At 45.7% G+C, this 12,797-nt stretch overlaps 1 protein-coding gene across 3 annotated transcripts in view; it reads right to left on the bottom strand.

Annotated features, from left to right (window-relative positions):
• MGAT4B (alpha-1,3-mannosyl-glycoprotein 4-beta-N-acetylglucosaminyltransferase B) overlaps window positions 1-12,797 on the bottom strand; it is a 1,507,233-nt gene that overhangs the window by 455,645 nt on the left and 1,038,791 nt on the right. For all 3 annotated transcript variants that reach the window (XR_014966618.1, XM_085617756.1, XM_085617757.1), the window contains exon 9: window positions 2,628-2,758. Coding sequence is in view for 2 of the 3 variants with exons in the window: in XM_085617756.1 (XP_085473882.1) it covers window positions 2,628-2,758 (131 nt within the window). In the remaining variant the exon portion in view is untranslated. The remainder of the gene's footprint in view (window positions 1-2,627; window positions 2,759-12,797) is intronic.

Below are 12,797 nucleotides of genomic sequence, written 5' to 3'. Positions count from 1 at the left end.
GCCACGGTAGGGGGAGAAAGCATACCAGTGTCTGGTGAGGTATCCAGACCACTGGCATCACCCAACTCCTCTCTCCAGGCTGGTTCACTCAACTGGTCAGCTGAACTCTCACAGTCCTCCTCTTCTGGCTGCCACTCAGGACGATAAGGAACGCCAAGATAGAACACTGGCACAAAAGTACTACTCTGCGCCAAGTCCGGTGTCGGTCGACGCCAGTCCGGCTCCGTTTCCGAGTCAGGATGGAGGCCGGGGTTGACGCCGGCTGAGGACACAACTGGCGTCGAAGGGGGCGGAGGTGTTGTCAGTGGATTTGACGCCGGAGGAGGTTTCATAAGGTCGACCGGGGCCGATCCGGATCCAGGCCTGGATTCCTGGGGGCCCTGCGGTGCCAGGACCAAAGCCGCTGGCATCGAAGGCTTAGAGCCCACAGCCGAGTCCGGGCTGCTCAAAGATTGAGTGGAGGGCTTCGTAAAAGCTACAAAGTTGGGCAGGGGTCGCTCCGGCTCCTGGGAAGGGAGGGGAGGGAGGCTTGGAGTCGACCCAACAGGCTCCGCAGGCGGAGCCGGAAGTCTATCGCCTGCATACCGCGTTGGCCGACGGACGGGGAGAAAGCGAAGAGCGACGATGCTGCTTCGACTTCTTCTTGTGCTTCGACTTACCAGAAGACAAAGACTTTGACGATCAGTGGTGGTGATGGCTCCGTGACCAGTCCCGCGACCTCCCTCTCGACTGGGACATCGAACTGCACAGACCGGACTGCTGGGCCTCGAGAAGCTTTCGGGACCTCTCCAGCAAAGACTTTGGGTTCATGGCCCGGCAGTCGGAGCATGACTTCAGGTCGTGTTCACGCTCCAAACACCAAAGGCACACAAGGTGCAGGTCTGTAACTGACATCAATTTTTGTCAAGAGTCGCAAGCCTTGAAGCCGGATCGAGGACGGGACATTCCTACATGCACCAGGAGTCGCACGACTTGAAAAGAAGTCGACAAAAGTCTAGAAATAGCAGTCTTAAAGTGACTACAGTTACCGCTCTCTCCGAATCTGCGCTGGCTGGTGCAGCAAAATAAAGAACTGACGTCCGCACACGAGGGCGGCATCTAAGTAGATACCGCGATGTAATCCCGGTGATCACGACGCCTACGACGAACGCGGACTGGTCCGACACCACCTACCGACGCGAGGGGGACTGCACCAAAAACAATTCTCCGGATCAAGTCTGAAGCCTGGGGGTAATTCTAAGGTAAGGAATCCATAACTGTCTCTTTCAGATAGGAATATTTACACTATCGGAGCAAGAATGGATTTGGGGACTCCAAAGGTTGCACAATAAAGCACAAGATGCTTTGGGAACAAGTGGCAAAGCTGAAAGAAGTCCTGCCATTGGCTCATGTTATTCATACATTGAGTCATCAACATGTTGGCGTTCGCGTTGAAGAGAATTCACTGGAGGATAAAGCCACCAAGGCAACAATACGCACTGCTGCCTTTGATGCAATAGCTCGCTCCATTACGAGGACAGCCGGAACTATGAAAGCTATCAATGTGACACGCAACAGCTTAATCCTTCCACTCAAGTACTCCTACAAGATAGATGCACCAAATATTCCGTATGCTCAAATTCCAGGAGTGGGGGGGATAGAGTAATACCAAACACTGATCGCAGATTGGGATTGATACTAGCTGCACACTAGGGTCTGGGTTCAGAACGTGAGGATTTCTGCAACAGTTTCACTACTGAAGCAGTGCTATTGGTGGCCAGGTCTTGCTAAGCAAACCAAAGACTTTGTCCTAAAATGCGACATCTGCCAACAGATGAAGGGCTTTACCGTAGCACGTCCACCACAAACACCTTTACTGATCTCAGACAAACCTCTTGCATGTGTATATTTAGATCACTGTGGCCCCTTACACTCTGACTGGGTTACAAATACATCTTAGTGGCAGTAGATTCTTGCTCTAGATTTGTGTGGGTTTGGCCCCAGCGCTAATGCTCAAACTGTTATAAAGGATTTGCAAGTCTTTATTGGCACATACGCAATTGGCACACTACATTCCGTTTAGCTCTTGGGCTTGACAAAGAAGCCATGGGAAGTGTGGGTGTGGACTTGCGGTACTCCTCCCCCTATCATCCTGAGGAAAATTCGGTAGTACAGAGGAACAAACGTGACTAAAAGCAATCTTTAACAGGCTCAGGTGGCAGTTGGGTCAATCACCTATATGGGGTCCAGAGGGCACTTAAAAACTTACCTAGAAAATCCTTGGGTGGAGTACACCTTATGAGCTCCGGACTGGGGTAAGAATGTGGGTACTCGACCTCGATAGTGTTAGCACAGTAGTGGTTAAAACCCCATTCGACCTCAATGATCGTTTGGATGTTTTACAGGACCTTAAAGAATACCGAGCTTTACAAAGCAATGTCCAAGTAAAATGCACCGCTACTAGGGAAGTGAAAACGGTATCGGCAAGACATGCCTGAGTCCTGGAGATTGGGGAAATGGTCAGAGAGAAAATTGTATACAAGAAAGAATTTGGAACATATTGCATGGTCAATCAAGTAATCCTGCGGAATTGAAACCCTTTGTTGCAGATAGCCATCACATCGCACAGAAGCTTACAGATTACTTACAGCATCTTTCTCTGGGTTGCACACCTTCACCCAGAGAATATGGTCCAATAACCAGTCTATGGGCTTGTCTTTGTAGAACATCAGGATAAACTCTACGATCAGACTTAGGTCTAAAGACTTAAACATTTTCCCTGCAAAAAAAAACAAAAAACAAGAATTACGTTTACAGACTAATTCAGCGCTTTCTAATGGTGGTGAAATAGTAAAATTAATTCAGAGTTAAAACAAAGCACTGTAGGCACAGAATAAAACAATCATACCTTTGGAAAAGGATCCTTTTAGGCACCGCTCATCTTGTGGAAGCCTAACTTCAGTTAAGAAAATGTATTCTCTTTAGAATGATGAGTTTAAAATTAGGAATTGTATCTGATCCCATGTTATTATCTTGGTAAATATTATCTCTGCGTAGCTTCCTCCAAATCCAATAAGATAGTGACAAGTTTAAAATACACACTAATTGTTCATAATTTACACAAAATAGCAATGTAATAGCAATCAAAGATTATCTTCAATCCTTACATATATACAAAACCCTGAGATCTATTAGTGAGTCAAGAAGTCAACACTTACTAATATGCTGATGTCCAGCTAAATCTCAAAGTGAGAAAAGCTAGCTATGACCAACACCCAAAACTCCCAACTCTCCCCCTCTAGATTTGAATGTTCGCCAATGTTTCGAATTTAACACCACCAAAACAGAGATTGTACTTGTATGTCAGCAGTGCTATTACATCTTCTTTTGCTCTTTATCATTTTTAACAGCTATTATGCCTGAAGGGCTGTTGATCAGACCTCAGCCTGATGTGGCCTGTTTAAGTTGATAATTCTTTCAATAAACTGTCATAACAATCACTCTGATAAATAAATTGTCTGTGCACCACTGTACAAAGTACAGATGTGGGAGTAAAGGAAATAATTTGTGCTCGCACCTTAAAATGAAACATACTTCAAAAAATGTATGTGACAAATTAAGAAATAATGTCAGTAATGTTGGAAAGTACCTTAAAAAATGATGTTTAATGTAATGTAGTCAGGACAAAAAAGTAACAACTTTGGCAACGTTCTGGTGAGGCTCTATGTAACTGCAGATTACTCACCTTTTGAATACTGCTTAAGGTGTCAAACTGGATTCGGAAAACCTTCAGCAGTACTACTGCATGCCAGCAGGTGGCACTAATGGCTCCGCACTGATGTTGCTACACACCTGATGTGACGTGCGAGGGCCTCTAAAGGCAGCACTCATGTGTGCTGACATCAGTTACTTCCTTGACAGTTTCAAACACGTGGAGCCTAACAAATTGGTCAAGACCAGTGTGCAGATTTCCACCTTGGAATCTTTTTAAGTAAAGAGACCAGTTCATGGAACAGGAAGGAGGGAGAGTCAGTGAGCAATCTGCGGTTAGATAGTCTCAACCAGAAAGAGTGTTACCAAAGGTAAAAAACGTGTTCTTCTGAGAGACACTTCTGATTGCAGATTACGCACCTTTTGAATAGATACACAAGGTAGTGGGTCGTGAACTGCCTCAGACCAAAAATTCATAAAAGACCAATGGTCAAAAAGCTCTACTAGGCAGACCTAGTTGTCTAGACAATGCTTTGTGAACATATCGTTGACAGGCAGATGTCCAGAAATGAGACCCCACGAGCTAAGGCAGGGTTAGCAGGTATGGCTCTGGTGGAATGAGCCAGCAACCCGTTAGGATGCTACATTTTAGCCAGTATAACCAGATCTCAATGCAAAGCAAGATCCAGCATGAGACTACCTACATAAGGAATAAGGTTTGAGTGCGTAGAAATAGCATATTTGGGTAGAAGGCAGTGTAAGGCGGGCTGACAAACACAGCCTGTAACTTGCTCACCTGACACACCAAACTTATGGTGACAATAAATACTGTCTTGAGTCTAAGAAGTGGTAGAGAACAACTATGGAGAGTCCAAAAAGGAACACACTTAGGGAATGTGAGGACTAAATTTAAAGAAGGGGGAAACATATTTTGTAACCCATTGATGAAAAAGACAGAAGGTCGAAAGCACTTAATGGGCGCCACTCAATCTCCAAGAATGGAGGTGTAGATAGCTCCCGTTTGGGAGGAGAAGCCTGCCCTGCTGCTGTGACAGGTGATTCTCCCCTAGAGGCAGCCTGATCAGAGGACAGATGCTCCTGTCCAGGAGTTCAGGACTCCATACTCTGTGTTCAACCTAGAAGACTTCGGCCCCGACAGTCCTGATCCTTTACCGAATTCTGGGCAGGAGAGGTATTGGCAGAAAGGTGTTCAGGAGTCTTGAGTTCCACTGGACGAGTCTACGAGCAAAAGACTCCTTGGTAACTCTAATGCACAAATGTGCAGACATTTCGTACTCTCAGCAGTGGGACACAGATTGAGATAGGGTTCTCCCCATTCACAGAAAAGGCCCTGTGCCACCTCATTCATGAGCCATAAGGCGTTGCCATCTTAGCTTCTCCACTCTGGCGTTCAGGAAAACCGTAAGGTGGTGGGTCACCAGGAAAATTCCTTGGTGGTCTAGCCATGTTGAGAGAAGCAAAGCCAAATGGCAAAGTGTCTACCTTCCCACCCTGCCCTGTTTAAAGCAGTACCACATGGTGGTGGTGTTGTCTTTAAGCAACTACACCAGCTTCGATTTAAGGGAGGGCAGGACTGCTGTCAGCACCAAGCAGGTGGCCCTCAGCTCCAGAAGGTTGATAGAGTCCGGCATTCGCAGGAGACCAGGCGCCACTGACCTTCATCTCTCCCAAATGCCCTCCCCCAAACCCAGTAGTGATTCATTGGTCACCACTCTGATTTCTGGGCACGGTAGGGCGAGGGGTCTGCCACAGGCCCAATAGCGATCCTGCAGCTACAACTGCAGATATATTGCACTCTCCTACAAAATCCGGATGTGTTCAGAAAGATCTCCCTAGTGTGTCCACTGGTACTTCAGATGCCACTGAAGAGCCTGCCTATTTCACCTGCCGTGCTTGACCAGCAGCATGTCATCAGTGTCAGCAGTCTCACAGTCATGCTCACTGAAATCCAGGACAGAGGATGAAACATCGGCATCATAAGTAAGGCTCCCGGTTTTCAGTTTAAACGGATTTTTGCATATAAATACAGATGGAAAACTTTGTCTTTTTTGTCTGTATTTATATACAGAAACAGGAAAACACTGACAAAACAACTGCACCTGCTGCCTCTGTGCTACTCTATAAAATCAGTGTCAGAGGTGCACAGGGGCTGCGAAAGAAATCTGAAACTGCTGCCCTCAAACTGCCGCTATGAAGAGGGGTGAACGAGTGCAGCTGGGAGCACCATGTCTGCAGAGACCCTCGAGCACCCCTCGCCATGGTGCTCATGCAAGGTAAATTGTTGGAGCAGATCAAGCAGTCGATGTCCCTTAAGAGGTGTGAAAACACCCCAGGACATGGCTGCAGCAACCTTTTGTGGTATGACAGGGGGAAGGAGGTTTATGGGGGCAGGGCACTGGGGGGGGGACAGACGTGCCTCCAGCAGCTCGTATCCACCCGGTAGGTGCCTGGTAATGTGGCTTGTTGTTTTGACTTTCTACAGTTGTATTTGTCACTTGGCCTTCCGTTCCCTACACTTAGTTTTTTTCCCTCTTTTCTGGTTCCCCATCCCCTTTTCTTCCTGCTTCCATATAGGACTTCTGTATGATCGTTGGTGTTGCCTGCTATTGAGTTCTTGGTGGCATCTTAAATCCCGCCACCTACCTGCCCATTGCCGTCCAGCTTACGGCCCTCCAGTTGGCATGAAATAACAACTTTGCTTCTGCAATTATATGCCCCTCCTTCGCATGAGGTCTGGTAATAGTTGGGCTCATTACCGACTTTGTGTACTGAGTGGAGGGTGAACCGCAAGAATGATGCGTCAAATGCTTTACATTTGTTATTGAAGAAATATTTCCTAAAGACAATGAACACTATTCTTGCTTTGTGAATATTTGCATGCAGTAGTTCCGTGAAAGTCCGAAACTGTAGTATTTGCCATTCCAAACCAGCGTCTCCTGTATCTTATCCTTTACCCTGGGTTCTGACGGAGATATTACTATTAAGTGTCTTGACTGGGAAGGGAAGACACCTGAGATGGTCAACTATATTCCAGGGGTCGAACATATCTTTCACAAAATTGACAGTTTGCCAGGCTGCTTATGCTTTCCTACTATGGATTTAGCCAAGAAAGTCTGCATGTCAATTTAAATAGATGTGGAAAAATACTAGCTGCAGCGTCTTTGTTTTGCTTGTAACAAAAATAAATGTGAATAAACACAGATAAAATGACCCAAAAATAAATATTGATAAATACAGACGGAAAATTAGAGCGGTGTTTAATGTATGGTTACATGGAAAGCGCCATCTGATGGGCTGCATGTGGAATTTTATTCCACTTATCTTGAACAACTAGAGATGTAGAGTTCAGCTAAGAAACACAGATCTTTGCCAAAATAGCAGGGTAAGTGTTGGAGATACTGTTGCCTAAACCAGGGCGCCCCTCACTATGACATGAAGGCCTATAGGCCTCTGCTGATGTTGAATGAAAAGATTGAGCTGGGGGCTGGCGGCCCGATTGTTGTCACATGACTAAACTCATCCACAGAGACCAGGCTGGCTATATACCCTGCAGTAATTCGGCACTCAATAGTCTAAGGCTGCTGGCTATACTACAAGACGAGGCCTGTCCAGAAAGGGTGGTGGTGGTTATGCCAGTGGATATGGAGAAGGCGTTTGATAAACTTGATTGGGCATTCCCTTACACAGTGATGGATGCAATAAACCTGGGGAGGAATTTCATGGCCTGGACAAAACTGTTATACTCTAATCCCACAGCTTGAGTCAAAACAGGGGGCATGAATTCAGACACATAAGCAGTGGGACGGGGGACCGGCCAGAGATGTCTGCTGTCACTGCTGTTAATTGCACAGGTGGTGGAGCCCTTAGCTGGTAAACCACGACTGAGTCTATATTATGAAGGAATTATGGTCTGAGGGACATGTCACCATATTGCTTTATACGCAGATCATATGTTGCTCTTTTTAAAAGATACTCAAACAGACCTGGCAATGGCAACTCACATGCTTGATAGCTTTGGGGAATTATCGGGTTCTGCATCAATTGGGAAAGACTAGCATGTTTCCCATTTATACACAGATGGAAAAACCTCAGAGTCCAGAAGGGTTACAATGGGTCTCCGACTCACTGAAATATCTGGGAGCACAAATATATCGAGTAGACAGAGGACTTTAAGAGGGAAACAGACACAGCAGTGGCGGCATTGAGGGCTGAGATAGAGTTTTGAAAAACCCTGCCATTGTCGGTGGCTGGAAGTATAGCAGTTGCCAAGAAGGTGGCCCTGCCAAGACTGTTGTACTATTTTGCTGCACTCACCATAATTCTCCGTAGGGGTATATTCTGGGACACTGATACTCTCTTAATTGAGTTGATATAGAGTAAAGGCAGGCAACTGGTAGCACTGGCCAAATTCCAACACCCTAGCGGCCTCAGAAGTTAAGTCATATTATTTGGCAGCCCAGATGCGGTGGGTACATGCCAGGAAGAATAACTAGGTGATAGAAGACAACTATCACGACATACCGTGAAATAATCCAGCTGTTACTGTATCCTGAGTGGACAAAGACTAAAGGCTGATAACTACTAGCTGTAGCCACACACTACTGGCTACGATCTTAAAAAAAAAAAAAATCAGAACACGAGACCTTTACAAGCACTGTTGTTACTAACTCATGTAGGTAACTGGAGGGGACTGGATGATTGACGGTGCTTAGGTATTGAATGAGTGGGGGATCTCTTTCTAAATGGGTACTTGATGTTGTTTGATGACTGATTTTGATCTACCAGTAGGGCAATTCCAGCTCTATGGGGCAATATTGGCTTCAGTGAAAGAACAATGGAAAAGTAGACAGTCTAAGCACTCCCAACAGCAAGGGTGACAGGTTATATGCACCACCACAGGCACACGTAGAGCTATCTCGAGTATGTATCTGGCGCTCCGCAGGGACACCAACACCACCTTGACAACTTTACAGAACCAATTGGCGGCAGATCTTGGCACTCCTCTCAATGATCTAGATTGGATGAAAATATTAGAGCAAGTACCCAAAGTTTCCAGAAAGGCCCAATTCAAATTGATTAATTTCTATTTTATCCACAGAGTATATCCTGACCAAGATGCGGGACATTGGGGGCAGAAAAACTTCATATGGTATGGGACTGTGCACACACCTCTCAGTATCTTGGGCAGAGGTCATTGACTTTATTAAAGATGACACTGGCTGTAATTAACTACATTCACCCACTACATGCTTATTGGGTTTATATCCATGCCCGACCAAATATAAGCTCACATCTAGGTTTATTGACCTGGCCTTGTTTCAAGCAACATGCCAAATAACAATTAAGTGGAAAGCCACCAAAGGGCAGCACAATGATAAATGGAAACAGGAACTCATTAGCTGGGATAAATAAGAAAGTAATATACTTCTTAGTGAAGCGGGGTAGGGGTTCTATTGAAGTGGAAAGGGCATCACCAACTGAGGCCTACAGATCGACCTTATGCTTTCTGACAAAGCAGTGCTCAAGTAAACAGTCACCAAAATGTAACATACAAATAAAATTACAGCTAGCAAAGTAATACACAACCCCTCGTAAGAAGGAATAACGAGAATTATCAGAGTGCAAAGAGAACATCTTCCAGCTAAATGTTTACATAAAGTCTATATTCACTTAGAGTTTTCAGGAGAATTCTTTAATTGCCAAGGAACCTTTTGTGTTTTTTACTGCATAAATTGGCAAGTCTGTCTGTGCTCACTGTTTACCTCACATTCAATACCTATAATTTCTGCACACCTGGATAAAAAAAACATTTATATAATTTTCGCCGTTTTTCCTTACAGTTTAATCTGATATTTACAGCCAATTTGCTTCCAGAATACAGTACACTATTCATTTTAATGTAAGGGTTATAACATCATCCCCTCAAAACATTTGAGCAAGTTGTTTGGGTCCTACCCTTTCGCGATTTGAGGTGAAAAACGAAATATTGTGTTTATGCAAACGTCTTTTTGCACACTCTGGAAAGGGACAGCTCCTCCATTTGAGGGGTGGAGCGTCGCCCCACAAGCCAAAGAGCTGAAAAATAAAACGGTAATAAAGTTCATGTATTACCGTAATAAAGTTCATTTATTACCGTTTTATTTTTCAGCAACCCATCTCAGACTAAGTGTCAGGACGGGGCGGGGCCAGCGCTGCAGAAAGGCAACAGCAGAGGGCTATGCGCTTTAAAATACGCATGTCTCTTTGGCCAGCCATCTTGGGCCACCCAGCTAGATATGCCCAATTTAAAGTTCCATAACCTTGCTATCTTAGACAGCTATTTTAGAGAAAGCGCAGGCCTCCAGTGCTGTTAGGACCGCAGGGAGAGGCTGCTCTATCCAATCCTTGCACTGCTTTCATGCTGTGGAAGCAGCGCCAGGATTGGATAGTGCAGTTTCCTTTATCAGGAGCTTCTGTGAGGAGAGAAGACACTCGAGGGAGCAGGATGTTGCTCTGCAAGATAAGGTACGTTTATTTTAATTATTATTTTGTATGCCCCCTCCCCCCTGACCTGACCACCCTCGGTACAAGCCAGCTGCCACTGAAGCTGGAAACAGAAGATAGGAACGTTTCTAATAATTTTCTTGAACTACCTGCTAGTGGTGGAGATAAGGTGGAAACATAACTGTAAGTTTTCCCATTAACATTTAAGAGATTTGAAGAACATTTGGAAAGAAATATTGTTTTGGAGAGGCATCAATTCTTTAGAAAGGCTGAAAGGAAAAATAAGAAAGTGGCAAATTATAGAGCTGTGTTATGGGGTCTATTAAACACCTGTGCATTTTGTGCACTGTGCCTGATTCCTGGCCAGTTGTTCAAGAGCACAAACAATCCCCCCCCATTATTGAGTAAACTGTCGGCCTGCAAGCCATACTTGAAGGAAGCCACAGATATAGCTCTTGGATACGATAGTAATCTGGGAGGCTGCCTGAAACAAAATGCCTGTATAAGACTGTTAATATACTGTAATAGTAATCCACCATTAAAGGCCTACTGGCTTTAACAAGTCTTTCACAATAAATAAATCAGGTCTACTGCCTTTGGAATAACTTTTCGTAATAAACAGATCAAGCCTACAGACAAGATCATGATAATATTAACCAACTCAGTCCTGCTGTTCTGAGTATAAACTATTCCACAACCTCTGCTAAATCAAAAACTGTACTTATAGCTCTTTTTCTCTTCATCACAAGGTCAAAAGACAGATGCACGGTCAATAGTAGGAGGATTTGCACTGACCAGAGGCAGTACACACTATCTTTCTCGCTCAATGTTACTTAGACACCGCCCTCGCGTGCTGAAATCAGTTCTGTACACGACTTTCCATGCCAGAAATGCAGAGCCATGCAAGACACTGACCACTGGTGCACAAAGCTAGGGCCCTGAAAGGATGTCCTTAACCCTAGAAATCAGTTTGCAGAACGGGAAGGATGGGTGGGGCGGTAAGGAATCTATAACTAATGTTTCTTACAGATACATCGTTGATGAAGGTAAGTAACTTGTTCATCTGAAAGAAACACGTTATAGATTCCTTACCTTAGAATAGATACCCCAGCAATACCAAACCCGGTGGTGTGTCTGCGAACCAAGATCACACCAGAAAGTACTGGAGAACAGAACGACCAAAAAAGCAGTCTCTCCGCACTTGGCTGTCCAGGCAGTAGTGTTTGGTAAACGTGTGCAGCGATGCCCACGTGGCCGCCTGACAGATGTCATTTAGAGGAACTCCTCTTCCCAAGGCAGTAGTGGCTGCTGTCGTCCTGGTGGAATGGGAGCATAGCCCAACCGGAGGCTCCTTTTTAGCCAGAGAATAGCATGCCTTAATACACAAAACGACCCATCGAGAAATGGTGCATTTGTGTACAGCCCGACCTTTCTTGGCACCCACATAGCCAACAAAGAGTTGGTCATCCACCCGGAACTGTTTTGTGCATTCAGATAGAAAGAGAGCGCACGTTTTGGGTCCAGACGGTGGAGCCTCTCTTCCTTCTTTGAAGGATGCGGTGGCAGAAAGAAAGTGGGCAAAGTAATTGTCTGCCCGATGTGGAAGGCAGTGACCACCTTACGAAGAACGGATGGATGGGTCTTGAGAATCACCTTGTCCGGATGGACAGACAGGAAAGGCAGTTTAGAAGAAAGGGCCTGGAGCTCACTCACCCTTCTAGCAGAAGTGATGGCTACCAGGAAAGCAGTCTTGAGAGTCGGAAGTCTCAAAAGACAGTTGTGAAGAAGCTCAAAGGGAGTGCACATCAAATACATAAGAACAAGATTCAAGTCCCACTGAGGCATAACGAAAGGGATTGAAGGAAAGAGATGCGTTTAAGCCTTTCAAGAAGCGGTTAACTACGGGGGACTTGAAAAGGGAAGGTTGATCTGGCAGCCAAAGGAAGGCAGAGACGGCTGAAAGATAGCCCTTGATAGTGTCCAGAGCAGAGCCCTGCTGGGCTAAAGAAAGAAGGAACAAGAGAACTTCAGAAAGCGGGGCAGAGAGGGGATTCACAGCCCATGCACCATGGCACAAACTTGTTCCACCGGCAGGCATATACCGTCTTAGTGGAGGGATGCCTGGCTGCCAAGATTACGTCACAAACTTCGGAAGGCAGGTCGAAAGACGTCAACTGCCGTCGCTCAATCCCCACGCAAGGAGGTGGAGACTGGACAGGTTTGGGTGGTCCCCTGCTGATGCAACGGAAGATCCTCCCGAAGAGGCAGTCTGATCGGAGGATCAATGGCCATGTTGAGCAGCTCGGGATACCAGACTCTTCGTGCCCAATCTGGAGCCACAAGAATGACTTGGGCCCAGTCGTGCCTGATCTTCTTCAGCACTCTGGGCAAAAGTGGTATAGGAGGAAAGGTATAAAACAGACCGCAACTTCACTCGCGACGAAAAGCGTCGCCCAACGAGTGCCGCCTTGGAAATTCCAACACGCAGAATTGCTGACATTGCGCGTTCTCTTCAGTGGTGAATAGATCTAACCAAGGCTCTCACCACCGTCGAAAGAGACCTTGCACCACCTCCGAGTGAAGACGCCATTCATGATCCATCA

This window comes from Triturus cristatus, chromosome 7 (assembly GCF_964204655.1).
Source record: "Triturus cristatus chromosome 7, aTriCri1.1, whole genome shotgun sequence".
Classification (NCBI taxonomy): Eukaryota; Metazoa; Chordata; class Amphibia; order Caudata; family Salamandridae; genus Triturus; species Triturus cristatus.
The sequence above is the reverse complement of the archived record's forward strand: the minus strand, read 5'-3'. Positions and strand labels throughout refer to the sequence as shown.